This window comes from Arachis stenosperma, chromosome 8, assembly GCF_014773155.1.
Source record: "Arachis stenosperma cultivar V10309 chromosome 8, arast.V10309.gnm1.PFL2, whole genome shotgun sequence".
NCBI classification, from domain to species: Eukaryota; Viridiplantae; Streptophyta; class Magnoliopsida; order Fabales; family Fabaceae; genus Arachis; species Arachis stenosperma.
The window spans coordinates 33,235,932-33,260,941 of NC_080384.1; the positions used below are offsets into that span (position 1 = coordinate 33,235,932).

Consider the following 25,010-nt stretch of genomic DNA (forward strand, 5'->3'; position numbering starts at 1 on the left):
ATCCTAAAATACTAGTTAATTGATGGAAAATATATTTTAAGTATTATAAAACTATTCTTTTAAAAAATTTAAACTAATAAAAAGAATTATATGAATAATTACATTTCTTATTATAAATATTTTCCGATTTCCGTTTCTGATAGTGAGTTATCGTATATTTATGATCACAAATGAGGATGTGAAATTGTTTCATTAGAATGTGGGAAAGCATTTGTGAAAGCAAGAACAAGGAGAAAGGAAGAATAATAATATGTGCTATTAATTTGAAATGTACGAAGAATATAATCTCTGATATTTCCATATCCTTTTCTCAAGGACTTAATGATTCTAGTATTTGCATATATTATTGCGTTTCAATTACATATATTTTGCTATGTTGTAGTTGGTCAAGGTTGCGCAGCGAGTCACATGGTTCAAACCACAAATGTGAAATGTGTACGTGTGGACCAAACATATATACATATTAGTGGTGCTGAGTTCATATGTGATATTATTTTTATTCATTTATTTATTTATGTGTTACTGTAGCAATAACGGGGTTAGTATTCTACCATCAATAACGCGCCTTCACACTGCATATGTAACAAGATAGCATTTGAAAAAAATACAAAGATCGAAAGACTGAAATTGACCGATAAAAATTAAAAAATAAAGATTAAAATAAATTTTATTATTGTATTTAATATAAAATAAGAGATAGAAATTAAAATAAAAATAAAATTTTAATTTAATTTACACAAAAAATAAATTTTAAATTAATTAATTGAAATAAGAATATTTTAAGTATAAAATATTATTAAAGTTTTAATTTTTATCTCCAAAAATTTTAGTCTTCTGTATTTCTACTTTCTAAAAATACTTAAATATTAAAATTTTAGAAACAAAAACAAAAAATGTAAATACTAATTTTTAGGCCAATAACTATAAGGGAGCCACTTAGATAAAGATTTTAAAAACGTCTTTTTTAAAGATGTTTTTTAAAAATTAAAATTTAACACATATAATCAATTAAATTGTACTATTTTTATTAAAATTAGACCGGACAAATCAATTTAGCAAAAAAATTAATAAATTAAATTTTGAACTGGTATAAATTAATATTTTTTATAAAAATTATTACAATATCTCTATTATAAAACACAGTTAAAATATCCCTATTATATATATATTAATTTTAAAAACTTTAAATTCTAATCCTATAACAATAAAGAAGAAAAGGGATAGAATTTAGGATTCTCAAAATTAATATATATAATAAGAGTATTTTAATCATTTTATATAATAAGGGTATTATAGTCATTTTTTATAAAAATAATATTAATTTAGACCGATTTAAAATTTAATTCACTATTTTTCAGTCAAATTAATTTATCTGACTTAATTTTGATAAAAATAATACAATCTAAATTATTATATATATTAAATTTTAATTATTAAAAAATATTTAAAAAAAACGTTTTATGTGTCTTTACGGGAGCATCTTCATAAACATAATATTAAAGGTTTTGATATATAGCTTGGGAGCTTTTGTTTTGTTTCTCATTTTTAAAGGTTAAGTTTAATTTAATTATTTAAAAGATAAAAAGAAAATACTTGGAGGAAGAAAATAAAATTTATTAATATTATTTTAATTATTCATATATCTATTTTTATTAATTTAAATTTTTTAAAAAATTAATATCATAACAATATAATTATAATTGAAAATTCATTTTAATTAGAAGGTGTACCTAATTTTTGGAACATCTTAAATTAGAGATTGCTAGCTTGTGACAAGTCTAATCAAGCCTCTAATGAATTATCAACACAGGACAAGCTAATAATATCTCGGATTTGTGGTCGTGATAATTGCGCTGATGCACATGAAGAAATTAAAGCAATACCTTTTTTTTTTTTGAGTACACCGATGGTACATAATAGAACTTTTTTTTAAACCAAAATAATGTTATGTAGTCCATGATATACTGTTACTATATTCTCTAAAACTCTTTTTTCACAGTAATCGGAAAATCACGAAACATTATAATTATCTGTTTTTATAAAAGAATCTATATATGCATGTATGTATTTATATGGCCATATGGGTTATACTTATACCATATATGATATATGTATATATGGTTTTATCCATAAAAGGAGTAAGCAAAATGGGTGGCTCTGGTTGTCCCAGTAGTTAATAATGGAAAGAAACATGTAGACGACCAATAGACGTATGCAGTGGTTAAGGGGAGCATAGAAGAGTATAATGACCATTTTATCCTCGACGTGCATCACGTTTTGGTTGTGAACGCAATGTCATATATATGGTCACAATTGAAGCAAAAAGGAGAATGTGAGAACCTACTCTCTCTCCCTATTGTTTCTGTCTTATTCACAGTAAAATACCTGCTGCTATATATGCAATTAAGAAAGCAATAACAACAAGAATAATAATAATAGTGTAGCTATGGTGAGAACCCCTTTGTGTGACAAGAGTGGAATGAGGAAGGGCACGTGGACACCTGAGGAAGACAAGAAGTTGGTCGCTTATGTTACTAGGTATGGTTGCTGGAATTGGCGTCTTCTCCCAAAGTTTGCAGGTCTTGAAAGGTGTGGCAAGAGTTGCAGACTTAGGTGGATGAACTACCTCAGACCCAACATCAAAAGAGGCAACTACACTCAAGAAGAAGAGGATACTATCATCACACTTCACCAAACCCTTGGCAATAGGTATCATCTTCAATTACCCACCTCCATTGCTTCTCTCTCTCTCTATATATATACACTACTACCAATCAATAATGTTGCAGTTTCTGTATCTCATGAATACTGTCACGTGCGTATAGATATTTATATCATGCACGCGACACAAACTAAGACATGAAAGTAACTGATATTTGTTGATGTGGTGGTGGATGCAGATGGTCCCTAATTGCGGCGAATTTACCAGGAAGAACTGATAACGAGATAAAGAATCACTGGCACACTGTTCTGAAGAAGCGTATTCAAGACAAGTCGTTGTCGTCGTCGTCATCGTCAGGCACAGGCAAAGGTAGTAGAGCCGGAAAAGCTAAAGCTTCTTCCAAAGTAAAGAATAATAATAATAAGAATTATGACTCCACAACAACACTAATGGAACAAGATTTCAATAACATTGGTGCTAGTTGTGATGATCGTCGTCATAATAATAGCCCATTGTCTCCACAACCATCCTCTAGCGGTTTCTCTTGCGTAACAACAGATACTGAAACCGCCGCTATAAACCATGAGGATAATAATTTAATTATTCTAGAGAATAATAATAATGATTACGGCGAGCTTGGTTTCTTTGATGCATATGATGAGCCAGTAAGTGCAGATTTCTGGACAGAACCATATCTGATTGACTTTTCCTATGTCCCACCCAGTAGTGAAGAATACTTTCTTAACCCTATTTGGGATATAGAATTCTGGGGCCAGAATAGCTTATACCTCGAATGAGGGTACGTTAATCAGAATCTGGGATATGATATCTGTAACTATGCCATGTATGTATATGTATATAGTCATGTGGGTGTGTTCATATTCCTGTATGTTTATAGTTGTACCATCATCATCAATAATAATATATGACAATATTTTATGGTCGGAAGAATAACAAATCTAGAAACACATTTGCAACGCCAGTTGAAATAAGAACATAAAAAATGATCTTAAAAAGACACATTCAAAGCATGGAAACATTAAAGAATATCTGATGATCCAAGAATTTCTCGGGATAATTAACTAATCTGTCATATAGATAGAGACAATAATTAGGATAGTTGTGTTTATTTTCCCGTGGGAATGTGATGCAATTAATTTTCGTCCTTATGATACATGTATAACATTATTCTTTCAGGATTTGTAAGATTTTCTTTTAATCAAAGACTGCATAATAAGGAGCAAAGATTACATATAATTTAATTTGAACTTTGAACTATATGATGTATTCTCACATGAATATAATTCCTCTTGCTGCTGTTGATTGTTGAATAATTGTGCTAATTATCAACAAAAAGATTAAAAAAAAATAAAAGAAATAATAATGACATACAAAGGAAGAAGAAGATATAGTCATACGAAATTTGAACCTAACCTTATATAATGGTTAAATAATGGGGCAAAAGTCCGTAATGAAACATGATATAACTAATTAATCTAATATTATACATTATTTTATTTCTAATACCACGAAACTATATGGCTTTGTTTTTCCATGAAATAGTTTATGAGACCTTTTATGTTACTGATTGGTTATATTGTGCACAGTTGAAACTTCGTTCTACCTTCATTGACGCCTTTGTCTTTGTCAATATCGCAAATTGCAATATTGACGGTTTCACACCGACGACGATCAGTCCTCCGATCCTCCTCCTCTCTGTCCATTCCCCCCCCCCCCCCCCCCCCTTTTGAGATTTTGAAATTCGATCCACAATGGGAGAGTATCCCGAGAAAGGATTGAAAATTGAAAGGATGAAATCAGAAACTTACAGTGATAAGTAGTGGCCAAAAGAAAAAATCTGTTGGCTTTCAAATGGAATTTCAGGTGAGAATTCAAAATCGAAAAATTAATTTTTCCTAAAAATTTAAGCTAACAGAAAAAGATACATAATTTTTCATGCGAATCTCTTTTTGTGTTTTACGTAATTTTTTTTATATAAATATTTATTGTTAAATTTCATATGACGAAAATTTAATTATTTTATAAAATTTAACAATAATTAAACTCTAACATGTTAATATTTTTTATTCATTTAGCTTATGTTTATTTTTTTAGATTTAATAAAAAATAAATTTTAGATCTATTAGTAAAGAAAATTTTGATATTATATTACGAGATGATTATTATTGATATATCTAATGGTAGAAATTCACCTGCAGTCGACTTCACATGAAATTATTTTTAGATGGCTAACACGTGTAACTATTTGATTTGAAAAAAATCGATTTATTTTATACAAATACTTTTTTTTTAAAATATCGATTTGAATAGATCAAATAACCACCTTTAAAAAAAATTTTAATTCCTTCCCCATGTTATTTTTAAATCCTTAAATGATGAATTTAGTATGTTCTTTTTTTTCATCCTTCTTGATCAATCTTTTTTTAAATTTATCTTTTACTTTTATTTATTTAATTTTTGTCAAATATATGTATATAAATTATTTGAAAAAGTAAAGTTTGGTATTCTGAAAAAATCAAAATTCACTTTTTTTCTCTATAGGAATGACGGAAAAAAAATTAGGAATAAAAAAAAAGAGAAAGAAAATAGAATTTACATATAAGGGAGAAATCTAGTTTGTGATATGAACAAAAAATTATAAATAGTATCATCTGTGTCTTTTTCTGTCTCTGTTTCTATATTTTTGAGGAGTTTTGTTTTTTTTCAATGACTCAAATTTAAATTCTCTTCTCTAACACAAATTTTAAATTAAGTTATAAAAATATGTTCAATTATAAATTTACAGTTAAATTAAATTTTATGATAATCAACCAAGTAGCTTTCATATTAGTTATGAAAAATTAGAAGAGAATTAATTTTAAAGTCGCAACAAAGAAGAAGAGAATATAAATAATTGTTTGATCCAATTTAAATTAATTTTTTTAATTAAACTATTTATGTAAAATAAATTATTTTTTTAACTAAATAATAACACATGTCAGCAATTTAAAAACAACTTTATATGAAGGACTATTGGTGAATTTTGGCCATATCTAATATATAGACAGTTTAGATAACTTTTCCTATTGATTAACACTTAACTAGCTTTTAAAATAGTAAAAGGTTATAAGTTAATTAAGTGAGCATTAAATCTAGCTATGATCTCCTAAAATTTATAAGACTTCTTCTAAAAGCTAAATAAATGCGCAAACTAATAATAATAATAATAATAATAATAATCACAAATCAATAACCTTGTATTCAAGTGAACATAGGCAAGAAGTATGTTCCGAGAATTATTTAAAACGGATAGATTTTAGCCGAAACGTGAGGTTTAAATTTTTTTAAGACAGTATCCAATTCTGTTAATGTCAAAGTGTTGCCGTTTGAGTTCTTCATGAGGAGGTGGACAGTGGTACCTACAAGTGACTCTGATACTTAAGTTAGCAAGGATTTAAAGCAGGTTTGATGGTAATTAGTGGCTAAGAGAGGGGGGTTAAATCTTAGCCCCCTTTTTTGCTTAGTGTTACTTTCAACCCTTTAAAATAGTTTCAGGAGATTTTTCTACTTTTTGTCTCATAACCAGTCAAGAAACATTTTCTTTTTCTCTCGTAACTAGTCAGGAGATGTTTTTCAATTTTGTCTCCTACGCAACAGAAACAGAAATGGAGTAGAAGAGAAAGAGAGAATCACACCAAGAAGTATCCTGGTTCAGCTGGTAGCTGCAATGCAGTCTACGTCCAGTCTCCATCACAATAGTGGCAAAATTTTACTATATTCAAACAGATTACAGACTCTAATTCTTCCCTAGGAACTACCCTTCCTATCCGGGACAAAGGAGATTCCTACAGAATCATGATACACAACATATAGATGTACAAAGGACCTCTAAGACATCTATGGCTTTTTCTTTAATTTTGTACACTCTGCCTTTTCCCTTTCACTGACTTTTTCTTACAAACCTCACACTGTTTGCCTTTTTCACCATGAGACTCAAACATACAAAATTAAAGAAAATACAAAATAAAACACATTGAAGGAGAAGAACTTCTGTTAGCTTGGGTAGCTATGAGAACTCTGTGCTTACTCTCCTTAGCTTGTCTCAAGCCTTGGCCGTTCACCCTTATTATAGAAGGGAAAGCTTCCAAGGTTGAAACGGTTCAACCAAGCCAACTTCTTCTTCTTCAATCCAAAAGGCCGGTTCAGCCAGAAAGAAGAGAGAGGAAAAACCGAAAGCAAATCAACATGTAATTACCTCTCTCTCATTCCTTCTCATCAAACTTCATCAATCTGAGCCTTCTATCTTGACTTTGTCCCCAAGAAAGATTTCCGACCCTTTATGAACCCTTGATCCTTGACAGCTCCATCTGTTCCATTTTTGCTTCTTCCTCCACGTAGCTACAGTAGCTACCTTCTGTGATGGATGAACAAAAGTGGAAACAAGCTTCACCTCAGAGATCTTCTTCTTTGACCGAATGGAGATCTTAAAGCTTCTTCACCATATCTTGCCTTTTGTGGAAAAGATCTCAACCACGCCATATTGTAGATCTCCTTTTTACTAAGGCCATCATCACCTTAGCCTCTTGCTTGTTCATAGACTCTCTGCTTCTTCTTCTTATAGCTTGCATTTTCTTCTTTCTTGTCAGTGAAGTGACCGAAACAAAAGAAAGAGAGGAGAGACAAGAGAGAAAAGATTTCAATGGAAGTAAAGAAAGAAATTAAAATGAGTTAAATTTTTACTTTCCATTTTCCTTTGCATAGTAACATGTGAACTCTTAATTGCCATCAAATCAATTTTGAACTTTCTCCTGTTACCAATGCAATTAAATCTATTTAATTAATTTTTAATTCCATTCCAAGGAAAAGTGGGTAACCGAACTCATCATACTTCATTTCCTTTCTCTTCTTCTTTAGTTTCAGACCAAGACTTGTTGGTCCCATGGAAAAATTAATTTGGGCTATTCTATTGATACTTGGCCCAAGTACCATTTGTAATATAATTCAACAATTATGTTAGGGATCTTTTTGCTCAATGGCTAATTGTTTCTACAACACATTGGACCATGATATTTTCAGCCCAATAATCAAATATGTACATTAGCAAAATTATTGATTAACAAAATGAAAATAACAACTTAATAATTTTGCAATTGATTAATTTTAACAATATTTGATCATCATTATATTTTAAGTTTTCCAAATTCAGCAATCTCTCCCTTGATGACAAACATTGTTAAAAGAGAATTGAAAAAGGTTAGGAATTAAGAGAATTTCATTGAAGCTTTTGAATCCTCCCCCTTTCCCTTAATATGTGCAATTTTATCAGTGGAAGCATTGCCTGTAACATGCTTAAAACAAGCTTAATACAGTTCCAAAATAAAGTATAATATATTCAACATATGGAACATTAATAAAATGTTGAACAACTTGATTTTTGAGCAGATGTATAATGATAATAAAAACTTGATTTGTTATCTTTTAGTTTTGCTCACTAAAATAAAGTATACGTGAGTACTTTCAGAGTACATTGCAGTAAATAACCAAGACTCAACATACTTTATATCAACATATTCAAAACAAATAATTCCTGTTAAAAATAATTTTCTGCCATATAATTCAATCAAGCAAAAATATCCAGCAGCATAAAGTTCATCCAACATATCAGATCAAAAAATTGGCAGACAATAAGAAAACTGAAATTAGAGTATCAGAGCACTAATCATTAGATTAGCCCCTTTCTCTCTCTCTTTTTTTTTTTTTACTTTTCTCCCCCTTTTTGTCATCAAGAGAGGAACCTACAAAATAGTTAGAAAATCAGCATGATAACCATACAGAATATTTGATTAACAAAACAAAGTAGTTCAAAGTAGTCTAGTACAGTTATCCAATAGTTCACAAGTCACTAAAACAAAAGAACAATTAAAAAGAACAAAGTTCAAAGGTGTGAGTAGCAAAGAGCACATCAAGCATAAGAAAGATTGATATTTGAGCCAAGGGAATCATCTTCTTCATCTGAATCAGCCATGTCTTTTTCTAGGCTTTTGAGCAGCAAATTAATTCTCTCATTGCACTTAGTCCAGGCCTTTTCATTTTCATATGCTTATTTCCTGGCCTCCTTGGAAGATTTGATCATCAGATTGGACATATGAGAGAACTCATTCAACACATCTTTGACAGATTCGGAAATTTTGGAGGATTTGGAGGGATGATATTCACTTTCACTATCAGATTCCATTGAGCTTTTTCCTTTTTTTCCTTTCATTGACACAGGAATCCCGCCTCCTTTTAAAGTAGAAACCCTGTTTCCTACACGCTCATTGATTAAATTAATATTAAAGTATTTAAAAATGCAGGTCAGAAAAATACCATAGGACAGATTTTCCTTCTTATCACTGCGAACCATAGTTGTCAGAACCGAATCGGTAATCGAACCGGTCAGGTTACTGGGTCACTGGGTCACTGGTTCAACCGGTAGGTCACTGGTTGAACCGGTTGACTCGGTACTATATAAATAAAAAATAAAAATAGTCAAAAATTTAAAATTTTAATTTAAAATACATATTTTCACTAATATTTTAAGAATATCAAAATATTTTAAAATATTATAGACCAGAAATAATAAGTATTTTATTATTTTTGCTCTATTATAAATATTTTTATTTTGTTTTTATATTAAAATAACTATTATTTTAAAATTTCAACAATTTATTAATTAGTTTATATCTATTATATTATTATATACTACAAGTATTTATCAAAAAATAATGCTAATAGATATTATATAATTATAAAAAAATAAATGAGTTTATAATTATTGTTAAATAAAAATATAATTAATTTAAGAATAAATGAATTTATAACTAAATTTAAAATAAATTGGATAGAAATAAATTATTTGATAAAAGATATGTATATATATTATAATTTGCATATATATCAATGATAACCATCCCAGCCTAGTGGCTGTCAATAGGGTTACTCTTCCAAGGGGGAGGGGGTTCGAACCCCTTATGTTACATTCTGTTAAAATTTAATTTCTAACCGGTTCGGTTGGACCGAACTTTATCGAGTTCGACTGGTTTTCACCGGTTCGCACTGGGTTTAACGGGTTCACAACGGTTTTAAACTTTATACGGTCCAAACAACGGACCAGATCGGTAAAGAATTCGGTTTACCGATTTTCTAGTTGACCCGGCCGGTCCGGTCCGGTTCTGCTAGCACTGCTGCGAACACAATCCCACATGTGTCGCACCATGAGATAAGCAAAACAGAAGATGCAAAATTAAGAATGACAAATAAAACCGCTCTGGGACATCAAAATGTGGTTGATGATGCTGTGAAGCAGCGCTCTCACAGGACCGAGAGCCTTGTGTGTTAGAGTAGTTCTATCAAGAGCTGAAAAATTCTCACAAACTCGAGACAAAGTAGTCTGAAGAGAAATCCCAACTTGGGAGTCCCATTTGCCGGACATGTATGCCATCGCTCCTTCGTCTTCATATCCTAAAGCAGCACTAATAGTCTCTCTGTTCAGAGTCAGATGCACCTTTTTGACATAAGAATGTAAAGCTCCATCATGGTACATCATATTCCCATAAAACTCGCGAACCAGATTTGGGTAGACCGACTTGTAAATCTTAAACAGAGAAGTCCATTTGAGCTTATCAAAGAGTGTAGAAAAATCAATACCCTTGTCAGACAGATTCTCCAGATTGACAACATATGAGGCATACAAATGGCGGTTCAGTAAAACTTGAGAATGGAACTCAAATGCAGCATAGGATGTGAACCGAGCAGGATCATAGTGAGAATGATTCTTACTAAACTTATTTTTAAAGTCTAGTGAGTTCAAGTTTGGTGGTTCTCGAGTGTTGTAAAGGATGTAACACTTCGAACGCTGAGAAGGAGCAGTTCGGCCAGAGGGATTGGGTGTTGAGCGCCGTGGTGGTAAAGGTGGTAGAGAGGATTGAGACGCTTCTTCTTCTTCGGGCATAGGCCCCTTCTCTTTTCCAGTCTTCTTGCGTGAAGAGGTTCGTTGACGGATCACCTTGTTCCTCATAGATGCGGTTGAGTGTGAAGAGGGGGATGAGGATGATGCATAGTGTATATGAATATGGGTGTGAGTTTGGGAAGCAGAGGAGGATGGAGGATTTTTGGAAGAAGGGGTTCGATTGCTTCTTCTAGTAGCCAACTTCTTTTTCATGATAAAAAGGATGAAGAAGAGAGTGAGAAGATGAAAAGATGGCCGAATAGATTGGAAGGTATGAAGAGGTTACACCCGCATTAAATGCTAGTGGAGAGAGGATTATTTAAAATAATGAGCATTAATGAAGCGGATCAATCAAGGAAAGTTTAAAATTAAAAATTAATTGAAAGATCTTTTCCTTGAAACATGGGAGAGAATAAGGGAGAAGATTTTGATTTGACATGAACTCCCCTTATAAAGATATGATGTGATAACCTCCCAAAAATTATTTTAATGAAAATATTATGTAAAACTAAAAACGGGCCAGAGTCATGGAGTGGGTCCAAAAGTGTTTGGTTGGGCTCAAGTTTAATGACACCAAGGTTCAGTCTCCCCCTGCTTCATGGCTTGTTCATCATATGCCCAGAATTGTCTCCTTTCTTCCTACGAGACAAAAACAAACAGAATCAGTAAAATCAAAATTTTTTAACATAACTCAAATCCAACATTCCCAAACTATTCCTTAATGAACAAAACCTATCTTCACATAGTGGTTTAGTGAAAATATCAGCCAGTTGCTCTTCGAATTTCACAAATTGAATATCAATGTACCTTTTTGCACATGTTCTCTAATGAAATGATATCTAACTTCAATGTGCTTAGTTCTAGAGTGCAAAATTGAATTTTTAGAAATGTTTATTGCACTCATATTATCATAAAATAAAGGTATAATATTGATCTTCAATTTATAATCCTCTAATTGAGTTTTTAACCAAATTAATTGAGAACAACAAGCAGCGGCAGATATGTATTCAGCTTCAGCCATGGATAGTACAACAGTGGCTTATTTTTTGCTTGACCACATGTTGAGAGAACTTCCGAGGAAGCAACACATTCCGGATGTGTTTCTTCTATCCACTCGATCACCCGCATAATTTGCATCATAGAACCCTACTGCACAAAACTCATCAGATTTAAGATACCATAAGCCAAACTCACATGTTCCCTTAATGTATCTAATGATTCTCTTAACAGCTGAAAGATGGGATTCTTTTGGGTGAGATTGAAATCTTGAACATACACCCACACTTTGAATAATATCCGGTCTAGAGGATGTAAGATACATAAGTGAGCGAGCCTATCATTCCTCTATATCGTGTTTCATCCACAACTTTGCCATTTTCATCCTTATCAAGTTTAGTGTTTGGATGCATCGGTGTTCCCATTGGTTTAGAATTTTCAACGCCAAATTTTTTGAATAATTCTTTTGCATATTTACCTTGGTGAATAAAAATACCACTAGGAGTTTGTTTGATTTGAAGACCAAGAAAAAAGGTTAATTCACCCATCAAACTCATTTCAAACTCACTAGTCATAAGTTTTCCAAACTCTTCACACAAGGTTTCATTGGCCGAACCAAACACAATATCATCCACATAAACTTGAACAAGAAGAATATCATTATTAGATACTTTTATAAATAAAGTTGTATCGATGGTTCCCTTTGAAATTGATTTTCTAACAAGAAGGCACTAAGCCTTTCATACCAAGCTCTTGGAGCTTTTCTAAGGCCATAAAGAGCCTTTGAGAGTTTAAAAACATGATTTAAAAATTCTTTACTTTCAAAATCGGGGGGTTGAGCCACAAATACTTCTCTATCTATAAAGCCATTAAGGAAAGCACATTTAACATCCATTTAGAACATCTTAAAATCCTTATGGGCAGCATAGGCAAGAAGCAACCTAATAGCTTCCATTCTAGCTACCGGGGCAAAAGACTCATCAAAATCAATTCCTTCCTCTTGATCGTAACCTTGGGCCACTAATCTAGCCTTGTTACGAACAACACTACCATCCTCACCCAATTTATTTTTAAAGATCCACTTTGTACCGGTTACCTTCTTACCATTTGGATTAGGTACAAGTGTCCAAACCTCATTCTTTTCAAATTAAGCTAACTCTTCTTCCATGGCTTTGACCCATGAGGGATCTCCAAGAGCTTCCTTCACATTGAAAGGCTCCAATTAAGACAAGAAGCAACATTGATTTGATCAACTTGCTTCTTGCTTGAGGATCTTGTAGTTATACCTTGAGATAGGTCACCAATGATGAAATCATGAGGGTAGTCTTTCAGAAACTTCCATTCTCTTGGCCTTTGAGGTAAGGTTCTGTCTTGATGAGCTTCAGTAGACTGTTCTGTTCCAAATTCTCTGGCTTGTTTAGGAGACAAAACCGAAATGTCTCCTCCTTTCTGATGAGACATTTCTGGACGGACAGGTTCAATACTTGGGACAGTGTTGGAATTTTCTTGACTTGGTTGATTATTCATATCAGCTTCACAACTTGCATCATCTTCTATCACAGCATTGGGAATTGAATTAGTATCACAAATGACACGTGTATGGATTCCTATATGGTTCTATGTTCTTTGAGGTAAATTTTATATGCTTTGCTAGTAGTGGAGCATCCAACAAACATTCCTTCATAGGATTTTTTATCAAAATTTTCAAGATTTTCTTTATTGTTAAGTACAAAATATTTGCATCAAAAAATATGGAAATACTTAAGATTAGGTGGGATTCCTTTCCAAAGCTCATATGGAGTTTTCTTTAAACCTTTTCAAATGATGGTTCTATTCAAAATATAACAAGCTGTATTTACAGCTTCAGTCCACAAAAATTTTGGTACATCATTTTCACAAAGCATTGCCCTACTCATTTCTTGAAGGCTTCTATTCCTTCTTTCAACTATCCCATTTGTTGAGGAGTTTTAGGACATGAGAAGTTATGTGAAATACCAAAATCATCATAGAATTTTTCAAAATCTTGATTTTCAAATTCTTTCTGTGACCACTTCTCAAATGGGCTATTTTCAAATCCTTTTCATTTTGAATCTTTTTGCAAAGAGTGGAAAAAGCATGGAAAGCATCATTCTTATGAGCTAGGAAGAGAACCCAACCGAATCTAGAGTAGTCATCCACCACCACCAAACTATAATGTTTACCTCATAAACTTTGAGTTCTAGTTGGACCAAAAAGATCAATATGTAATATTTTCAATAGCCTCTTAGTGGAGATTCCATCTTTTGGTTTAAAAGAGGATTTTACCTGTTTTCCTAGTTGACAAGCATCACAAGTAATATCCTTATCAAATTTGATGTTCGGAATTCTTCTTACCAAGTTTTTCTTAACAAGCTTAGAAATTTGTTACATGCTTGCATAACCCAATTTCTTATGCCAAAGCCATTTTTCAGATTCAACTGAAGTAAAACATGTCACTTTTTTTTATCTTAACTAAGCAATCCAATTTTCTAAAAATAACTTCATAACCAAGATCACATAGTTGGCTAATGCTTAGTAAATTGTGTTTCAAACCATCAACAAGTAAAACATCATTTATGAAAGAAGAGAAACTTTTACCAACTTTTCCTATAGCCACTATTTTTCCATTTCCATTATTACCGAGAGTGACAAACCCTCCATCATACTCATCAAGTTTGATGAAGAACGTTGCCTTTCCGGTCATATACCTAGAGCACCCACTATCCATATACCACATGTTGTCTTTTCGCTTGGATGCTAGGCAAACCTACAAAATAAGCTCAAGTGACCTTAGGTATCCAAATCTTTTTGGATTCTTTGACGTCAAACTATATTCTTTGTCCCAAGCCATTATAATCACAAACAATTTTATAAACTTTATTTCCAATCATTCTTTCACTAAAGAAACACTGAATAGGAAAATAACCATTCCGATTGCAAAATTTGCAAAATCTATTAGTTGCTGTTTTCACAAAGCCTATTGGGTTTTGAAACCTTACATCATTTGAAGATAACGCCACGTTTGCAAAGGAAGGGTTTTCAAAGTTTGCAGTTTTATGAAAACCCAAAACAGCTTTATCATAAAAGGTTTCTGATTAGCCAAGAGTTGATTTAGATTTTCAGAACTTTGAGCAAAATTGGCTAAGTCTTCTTTAAGTCTTTTTATCTCTTTATGCAGCCACTCATTTTCTTCAAAATAATTCAGATTTGCAGTTACAGAATGGTGGTATTCACAACTTTTAATTTGAGCTTTCAATTGCTTGTTTTCTTCAACAAGATCAATAGCAGTTTCAACTTCCCTTAATTTATCTTTGAGAAAACCATTTTCACATTTTAAAATAGCAATTTGAGACTCAAGATCTTGTTTTCATTTAGGAAGCATTTGATTTTTTTAGAAAGATGATCAATCATGAGATGAAGGTCTTCAGTGTCAGGGTTATGAAAAACTACCTGCTCAACGTGATCGGCCATGAGGCAGGTTTGAGACTTGGTTTTAGATTCTTCATTTTCATCAGAGTCATTTTTTAAGTCTTCCTAAGAAGACATGAGTCCTTTCTTCTTTCCCTTTTTTGGCTTCTCCTCCATTTTCAATTTAGGACAATCAGATTTGAAGTGCCCAACTTCTTTGTAGTTGTAGCAGATCACTTTGCTGAGATCTTTCTTCCTTGAGCTGCTTTCTCTGCTTTTCTCCTTCAGCTTCACCATTTTCCTAAATTTCTTAGCGAACAAAACAAAATTATTTTTAGATGAGTTATCACTGGATTCATCATCCAGAGGGTTAGTAATAGATTTGAGAGCTATTCCTTTCTTTTTTGTATCCTTTTTCAAATATGTGTTTTCAAAAGCAAGTAAATTTCCTCTCAAATAATCATAAGTCATAGAATCAATGCCACTACTCTCTGATATTACTATTTCCTTAGTTTCCCACTCTTTTATGAGACATCTCAAGATTCTCCTCACAAGCACAGATTCAGGATATGTGATTCCCATAGCATCCAAGCCATTGATGATGACATTGAATCTTTCGAACAATTCATCTATTGTTTCTCATTCCTTCATTGAGAATATTTCATACTCTCTGTTTAGCATGTCTATTCTGGTCTTCTTCACTAGAGTTGTGCCTTCATGAGTGATTTGAAGTTTGTCCCAGATTTTTTTTGCTGTTGTGCATTTTGATACCCGTCGGTATTCCTCGAAGCTGACCGTACAGTTAAGCAAGTTGACAGGTTTGGCGTTGAGATCTACTTTCTTTTTGTCTTCCTCAGTCCAATCGGCTTCACGCTTGAGAGTAACCACACCATCAGCTCCAGTAGTGGTTGAAAATTCTGGACCTTCAAGGATTGTCTTCCAAGGTCCGTAATCTACAGACTGAACTAATATATTTATTCTTTCTTTTCAGTAATTGTAGTTCTTTCCATTGAATAATGGGGATCTATTGCTTGACTGTCCTTTTGTCAAAGTATAGGCTACTAAATTTGAGCCACTGTTATCCGCCATCAAGATCTTTTCTCCAAGCTGCAAAGCTTGATCTCTTTGAGACCAAGTTCTGATACCAATTGATGGTAATTAGTGGCTAAGAGAATGGGGAGTTGAATCTTAGCCCATTTTTTGATTAGTGTTACTTTCAGCCCTTTAAAATAGCTTCAGGAGATTTTTCTGCTTTTTGTCTCATAACCAGCCAAGAGACATTTTTTTCTCGTAACTAGTCAGGAGATATTTTTCAATTTTGTCTCCTACGCAACAGAAATAGAAATGGAGTAGAAGAGAAAGAGAGAATCACACCAAGAAGTATCCTAGTTCAGCTGCTAGGTACAATGCAGCCTACGTCTAGTCTCCATCACAACAGTGACGGAACTTCACTATAATCAAACAGATTACAGACTCCAATTCTTCCCTAGGAACTACCCTTCCTATCCGGGACAAGTCCAGAATTTATCCCCAATCCTGAACTTGACTTGGTCACATACCAAGCTTTCAACTGCTAAGTGCTAACCTAACTTGCAAGGGGATTCCCACATAATCATGATACACAATATATAGATGTACAAAGGACCTCTAAGACATCTATGGCTTTTTCTTTAATTTTGTACACTCTGTCTTTTTCCTCTCACTGGTTTTTTCTTACAAACCTCACACTGTTTGCCTTTTTCACCATGAGACTCAGACATACAAAACTAAAGAGAATACAAAATAAAACACATTGAAGAAGAAGAACTTCTGTTAGCTTGGGAAGCTATGAGAACTCTGTGCTTACTCTCCTTGTCTCAAGCATTAGGCGTTCACCCTTATTATAGAAGGGGAAGCTTCCAAGGTTGAAACGGTTCAACCGAGCCAACTTCTTCTTCTTCAATCCAAAAGGCCGGTTCGGTCAGAAAGAGGAGAGAGGGAAAACCGAAAGCAAATCAACATGCAATTACCTCTCTCTCATTCTTTCTCATCAAGCTTCATCAATCTGAGCCTTCTATCTTGACTTTGTCCCCAAAAAAGATTTTAGACCCTTGATGAACCCTTGATCCTTGACAGCTCTATCTATTCTATTTTTGCTTCTTCCTCCACGTAGCTACAATAGCTACCTTCTGTGATGGATGAACAAAAGTGAAAACGAGCTTCACCTCAAAGATCTTCTTCTCTGATTGAATCGTATTGCTTCTACTTTAGGCATGGAGATCTTGAAACTTCTTCACCACATCTTGCCTTTTGTGAAAAAGATCTCAGCCACGCTATACTGTAGATCTCCTTCTTGTTAAGGCCATCATCACCTTAGCCTCTTGCTTGTTCATAGCTTCTCTACTTCTTCTTCTGATAGCTTGCATTTTCTTCTTTCTTGTCAGTGAAATGACCGAAACAAAAGAAAGAGAGGAGAGAGAAGAGAGAAAATCTTTCAATGGAATTAAAGAAAGAAATTAAAATTAGTTAAATTTTCATCCATTCCTCTATGCATAGTAACATGTGAACTTTTAATTGCCATCAAATCAATTTTGAACTTTCTCTTTCCCGTTACCAATTCAATTAAATCCATTTAATTAACTTTTAATTCTATTCCAAGGGGAAGTGGATAACCAAACTCATCATGCTTCATTTCCTTTCTCTTCTTCTTTAGTTTCGGACCAAGACTTGTTGGTCCCATAGCAAAATTAATTTGGGCTATTTTCTTAATACTTGGCCCGAATACCATTTGTAATATAATTCAGCCATTATGTTAGGGGTTTTTTTGCTCAATGGCTAATTGTTTCTACAACAAATTGGACCATAATATTTTTAGCCTAATAATCAAATCTGCACATTAGCAAAATTATTAATTAACAAAATGAAAATAACAACTTAATAATTTTGCAATTGATTAATTTTAACAATGTTTGATCATCATTATATTTTAAGTTTTTCAAACTCAACAAGGTTTTTTGTAGATTGGATTTGAATATACTAGAGTGCGTCAGTGTATTTATAGTAGAAAAGATAACCATCTTTTAGAGTAGTTTCACCTTGAATGGTGGATGACCGTTTTCCTTTTCTAGGAAAGTTGTTTAGATCTCCCTACTAGATAGATAGATAGGAGATATCTTAGAAGTTAGTTACTTATTAAAATAAGTAAGACTGAACTAACGTCGTTGCGCCCGACCTCATAGAGGTCGGGTAGGAGTAGATAAGGCGGCCACTTTTGTTGGATGGAATTTTATTCCTTTTGGGTCTGGCTATATTTTTGGGACAGAGTATGAACGGTGTTGCTGCTTGAGTCCGATTTCTAAAAGGTCAGACTCAAACATTTGTAGATCAAGTTGGTTCCTTGTAGATTTAGCGTATTAAGCCAGACAGACAACCTTTCAGGTATCACGTCGGGTACTTGACGTGTTTTAAATGAAAAGATATTGTGTCTTTTCATATCTTGTGCACATCACTCTATGGTTACTTTGGTAACCGTACGACATAAATGAGGGATCGTGAAATTACTATTTTGCCTCTAATATCTTATCAATACTCAAATTCATTTCTCTTTTTTCTTTTTCGCCTTTCTTCTGAAATATTTGCACTTCATCATCTTCTTTCTTTCATCAAATTCCTTTAATCTTCTTTTCTTACATCCATTCTTGCATTCAAGATTTTTTCTATCTTGAGGCTTAAAAGACTTTGTCTATACTTTGAAGTGGAACATTCGTGTCTTGCTGTTCAAGTGTCCTTTTTTCGCGTCGCATTTCTTCAAGATTAGCGTTCTTATCTTTTGAACTTCTGTCTCTGTTTTTATGTTCTGGGCGATGCTGTTGTTATGGCCTTTGGCGATGTTTCTTTGTCTATTTGAGAAATTCTTTGGAAAACTTTGCTTCTTTTTCTTTCTTGAATTTGAACGTCTGTTTGTTACTGTTATTGATGAACCTGAGTGTGGAATTTTTATGCTGTGTTGTCCCCAAAATGGTGTCACTTAATTTGTTGAAGATGACGCCATTTCTATATCTGATAATGTAAAGTAGTTGTTGTATTTATAAAAATTTGTAAGAACTATAATCATTTGTTGGTGTTGTTGATGACGACCCGACTTCTTGTGTTTGTTACCGACTTTCCGACTTGTTGCAATGATTTCTCTTTGTTTGTTGTATTGTAGGTATAACTTATATGTCTCAGTCAGTTATTCACAACATGTCTTCTAAAGTTCCATCCGATCTGACCTGGGTGAATATATTTGTTTTTACTCTTGTCTCTACTATCAATAGAGAGTATACTGAGACCTTTCGTAGGCACCATAGGCTGTGTGAAAATCGAGAAGATGAGCGTAGATATGAGATCTTAGTTGCCATTCCTAAGAAGAAGGGGTGTTTTCTCTGACTTAGTAACTCGGAGTGTAATTTCATATACGTGTATGAGTGTTTTTTTTATGAAATTAAAGGTTAGCCTTCTTTTTACCGACTTCGAATCCGATGTCCTTAGGGTCTGTAAGATTTCTCCTTCCTAATTTCATCCCAATTCTTGAAATTTCCTAAAGATTTATCAACTTCTTTGTCGAGAGCTTGATGTCGTGCCTTCTTTGAAGGTCTTCTTTTATCTTTTTGTCATCACCAAACCCTTTAGCTCCAAGAAACAGAATTGGATCTTCTTTTGAGCGGTTAAGGGAAAGAAAGTTTTTGCCATTTTTTATGAGTCGTTTCATAACTTCATAAATTACTTTTTTAAGATCTGTTCTATTGAGGGTGTTCAATCTTTCTTTCTGAATGAAAGGGACAAGTCTATTTTTAGTTCGTATTGGGAGGAGAATCCTGTAGTTGTTAAGTATGGCCTAAATGATTTGGATGAGGTCGAGGAGAGTGTAGTACTGTAGTCGCTTTATTCCAGGAGTATTGGGGCCTAACTCCTTATTTGGATACCAAGAAATACTTAGGGAATTCGAGCCAAATCCGACCCAAGCTAAGTAGTGTTTTTTCCATTTTATAGATATGATTTTGAAGATTGCTTTGTTAGCTAATGTAGTCCGACTTTGATGTCATGCAAAAAAGATAACTCCCAAGTTGGCTGCTATGAAAATCCTTCGTATTGCTAAGAAGAATACTGTTGCCGAACTATCCAGTTAAAAGATATTGGTGAATCGGCGACCTCTCCTCTTCTTCTAAATCAGACTAAGGTATGTTAACCTTGATAAAAGTTATTGTCGATTTGACTCCTCAACCGACTCCCCCCTCTAACTCAGGGAAACAAACAACTCTTCCTCTACCTTCTAATCCCAAGCCGAATCCTAAAAAGCGTAAGACTACAAAATTGGTGGGTATTTATGAGCAAGGCTTTGATGCAATAGCTTGGAGTGAGAAACACTTCCTTCCCCATAGAATTATTAGCATCGATGATATTTCTGTAAATAGCCATCTTCAAGTACTTGTCCGGAGTGGAGTTCGGACGGCCGGGGTGTGTGCAGCTTTGCTGAGGTTATTAGAAAAGACTTCCCTTGACGCCACTCAACGTACTTTGACTGATCTGCAAGCCAAGGTGATATTTTTGAGGGAGTCAAAAAAGAAGTTAGAGGGTGAAAAGAAGTCGCTTGCTTCCGACCTTGCTAAAGCTCAGGAGAGGTGAAAACAATCTGAGGCCGCTTTAGCTATGGCCGAGGACTTAAAAAAAAAAAGATGAAGAGAATTACACTAGGATTTTCAAGAAGAAGCTTGATTTGGTGGACGAGGTTCCCAAGTCAAAGGAGAAATATGCGGAGCTAGAGAAGACTATAGCTCAGGAGATGGACGAGCTAGTTGACAATCTGAAGGCCAAATTCTGCGTTGTAGCTTCCAAGGTGGATCTCTCCCTTAATAGTTCTGATAACATTGTATGTAGCTGATGGAAAGATTGTCCCTGTGTCCGAAGACGATGAAGACACTCCCATATCCGACCCGAAGACCTCAGAAATACGAGTTAAGGGAGTCTCTTAGAGGTTTTGGTTCTGATGACGTATGACCGTCGTCAAATTAATTGTCCACTGTAATTCGGTGTAGACTTTCAATTCCTTGGCAGCGACACCAATATTTTGAGAGTTACCTGAAACGGATAGATTTGGACTTGAACGTGAGGTTTAAACTCCTTTTAGGGCAGCGTCCGACTTTATTGATGTAAAAGTGCTGCCGTCCAAGTTTCTCGTGAGAAAATGGGGGTGGTACTTGGAAGGGATTCCGATGTTTAAGTTAGTAAGGATTTAAAGCAAGTTTTTTGTAAATTGGGTTTTGAATATACCTGACTGTGTTAGTGTATTTATAATAAAAAAGATAACCCACCTTTTAGAATAATTCTACCTTAAATGGTGGATGGCCATTTTTATTTTTTAAGAAATTATTTAGATCTCCTTTTTAGATAGATAAAAAATATCTTAAGAGTTAATTACCTATCCAAATAAGTAAAACTGAACTGACGTCGTTGCGCTCAACTTCTATAAAGTCGGGTAAAAGTAGATAAAACCATTTTAATTAGGTTGACTTTTATTCATTTTGAAGTTAGTTATATTTTTGGATAGGATATAAACAAAGCTTTGTCCAAATTAAACACGTCAATCATCAACAAGATCCGTTCATTGTTTACTCCACCATTTGGGTACACTAACACCAGAAAGATACCTGTCTAAGTGTCAACGTAGGTCTCGGTGGTACTTATTAGTCTGAGATTGTGTTCAGAACTAGTACTTATACTGTATCTTAGAATCAGTAGTTTTTAATTTGATTTTATTTATAATTTTGTTATTGCACTAATTCTTATATGCCGCAGCTCATGCACAACCACAACTTAAAAATTATTGTATGTTATAGTCTCTTTAAGCAATACTCATTTATTAATCTGATCTATTTTTATATAACTTTAAATAAAGTTGAAAACTATTTCACCAAAATAATTGATCAGATCTTCAATTATATACACAGGACAATGAGTACTAACATTAATTCCAACAACCGAAGCATGTCCCTTGTGAGTACAAGGCTTACAGGGAGGAATAGTTTTCTATATATGTATATTGTCAACAATGGCAGCTTAGGGAGGTTGATTTGACCCAAAGAGTTCTAAATCAACTATAATTAAAAAATAGTGATGGATTAATTAGATTGATTGATGAAGAACACGAGTGTCATAGAGATACTTCTCTTTTTATTAGGTTTAATTTCTTACTGACTTCACTATCGACTTTTAAATATATAAATAATGAAAAATACATCAAACTAATTTTTAAATTGTTAATTTAAAATTTTTATTATAAAATTACTTTTTTTTTAAATTAACACGTATATATACATTATTTTGTAGGGATTGAAGCAGCAGCAAAACCTTATGAAGCTCAGATCAAATTGTTATTTTATATCATCAATTTAAACTAAATATATCTCTTATTTGCTTAAAGGACAAGTTCACAAGCAAGCTAAATTCCAATTAACCTTATGCCCTTGCACCTATTTTTATAAATAACTTATAACTACGTTTAATTTGGATAAAAATTTACTTATAATTATTTTTATGTAAAATTATTATTAATTGAAACTGTTAAAAATTTAATCAAATATATAAAATTATTTAATAATTTTTAATAATCACACGTGAGTTTTTACTTTTAATTTATGCTATACATAATCTGAATTTTAGGTGACACCATTTGAAAATACAGCCGTGATCTTATAAAGCTTTTTTGAATGGCTAACTTTCTTCATTCGAGTATGATTGGGCAATAATTGTGAGGATAGAAAATCCAATCTTCAATAATCTACTACTCGATTTAATTTTTTTGTCTTTGTTAGTGGGATGCAATTTATTTTGCCACATCAGCCAAATCTATATATAGAAAATACATCCTTTTCAGTTTTTTTAATAATTGAAAAAATAAAATGTGATCTTTCACCTTTAATTTTATAAGTGAAACCAAAATTAAATATGAGAGAGAAAGAAATAAAAAATTAGATTTAATACTGGACACCATCCAATTTTTTTTCACTCGAGAGAATCTACTCCCTATATATATATATATATATATATATATATATATATATATTATGTTACAGTACTAAAAATGAATTTATTAGGAGACCAACTGCTTCAATGGTTGAAAATGCATGTTCTTCACCACCACATATATACAAGTTTGTCGTCACAACTACGTAGTTAGACATTTTATATATATCATCATTTGTTATGTCATTTATTTCACCTTTGATGATTTTAGTTGCCATAAACAAGTTCGCTTGGTAATCTACTTTTCTCTATCAGGGATACGTGTTATTCAAATTACAATGAATGATGCCATATAATATGAAACCCTATGATAATGAATAATGACAGAACATAGGATTTCAAAAACATGTGATTTTATATTTTTATATGAAAGAGATATGCGAGAAATACTAATAAGAAGTGCAACACTAAAAAAAAAAGACATATTATTATAGTAAAATATTGGATTGTAGGTTTTATTTTGTATTTTTTTAAAAGAATATATGTAGCACGTTTAAATATTTTTTAAAAATATAATTTATCTAATTAATAGACTACACTTTTAAATCTTAATTATTCATATGAAATATAACAAAATAAATAGTTAAAATTTATTTAATTAATAATAGTGTAATATTTTTTATTTAACTTAATAAAGAATATAAAAATCGTACATAAAAATAATAAAAAAAAATTCAAATTCTATTAGGGTGCGTTTGTTTCTGAGAACAGGATAATACAAGAGATTGAGAACAAGACACAAAAGACAGAAATACAAAATTTTGTGTTCTTATATCCTGTTTGGTGATAAACTAGAACATATTATGAAAATATAATTTATTCTCATTTTTCATCCAAAAAATTTGAGAAGAAAATATAATAATAAAAAATATAATTATAAGAAATTAACAAAAATAATGAAATAAAAAATAAATTGTGTCTTTTGTTAGTGTCTTTGTTCTTTTCTGTCAGAATGGATACAAAATACACTAATTTAGTGTCTCTGGACATAATATCTATGTCTCATCTGTCAAATATAATTTTATATTTCTGTATCCTTGTCTTAGTGTCTCATCTCTATAATCAAACGCAACCTTAAGAACAAGTACCTATAAATATTATTTAATGTACATACATTATATATGTTTTTGTAAATATCAATGTTCTGAAAATCAGACCGGACCAATCGGTTGAACCGATTAAATTGGGAACGTTAGTTAATGTGGTTCAATTTATAAAACAAAACCGTTGTTTACAAAACCGTCGTTGAACTGCTAAATTGGCTAGAAACTGGTTGATCAAACCGAACTGATAGTCGTTCGGTTGAAAAAAAAAGGGAAAACTCTTGCCCTAAACGACATCATTTGAAGTTCTTTAAAAAAAATGGAACTCAACGAAAAAGAAGCGAAGCCCTTTTCTCACTGTTACTATCTCAAATCTAACAAAAAATTGATAAACAGAAACAAAAAGAATACATAATGAAACATAAAACATAAACATAGTGAAAAAAGGAAGAAAAAAGTGAAAAATGAAGAAGAAAACGGATCTAAAAAGATGTGGAGATATACAATAAATCTGGAATGGTGCGACAGAACGACGATTTAAAACAGAAAATGACAACGGATGAAAAAAAGAGCAAAAAGATGCATTTGTTTTGAAGAAAATTTAATATCCCCATCCTCTTTAATCTTTATCAAAAGAAAAATATTCTCTCCCTTTCTCCTGTTTATTTTAATTTGTGGCTGGCTTCATAGTTCATACAAACACTATTACACTAGGATAAATGACAATTAGGTTTAGATTTTAGAGACATGGGCTTTGGACCCAATAAATTTTCAATTCTTCCTTATGAGTATTTAATATTTGTTTAAGAATTTTTGAAATAAATACCTTTTTACCTTTATGTTAGTTACAGGTTTT

At 32.5% G+C, this 25,010-nt stretch overlaps 1 protein-coding gene across 1 annotated transcript; it reads left to right on the forward strand.

Annotated features, from left to right (window-relative positions):
• The first annotated feature begins 2,344 nt into the window (after positions 1–2,344).
• LOC130944039 (transcription factor MYB10-like) lies at positions 2,345–3,605 on the forward strand. The gene is made up of 2 exons (XM_057872165.1): positions 2,345–2,709; positions 2,901–3,605. Exons 1-2 carry the CDS (start codon positions 2,447–2,449, stop codon positions 3,457–3,459), a joined length of 822 nt encoding a protein of 273 aa, XP_057728148.1. The 5' UTR covers positions 2,345–2,446; the 3' UTR covers positions 3,460–3,605.
• The last annotated feature ends 21,405 nt before the right edge of the window (positions 3,606–25,010 follow it).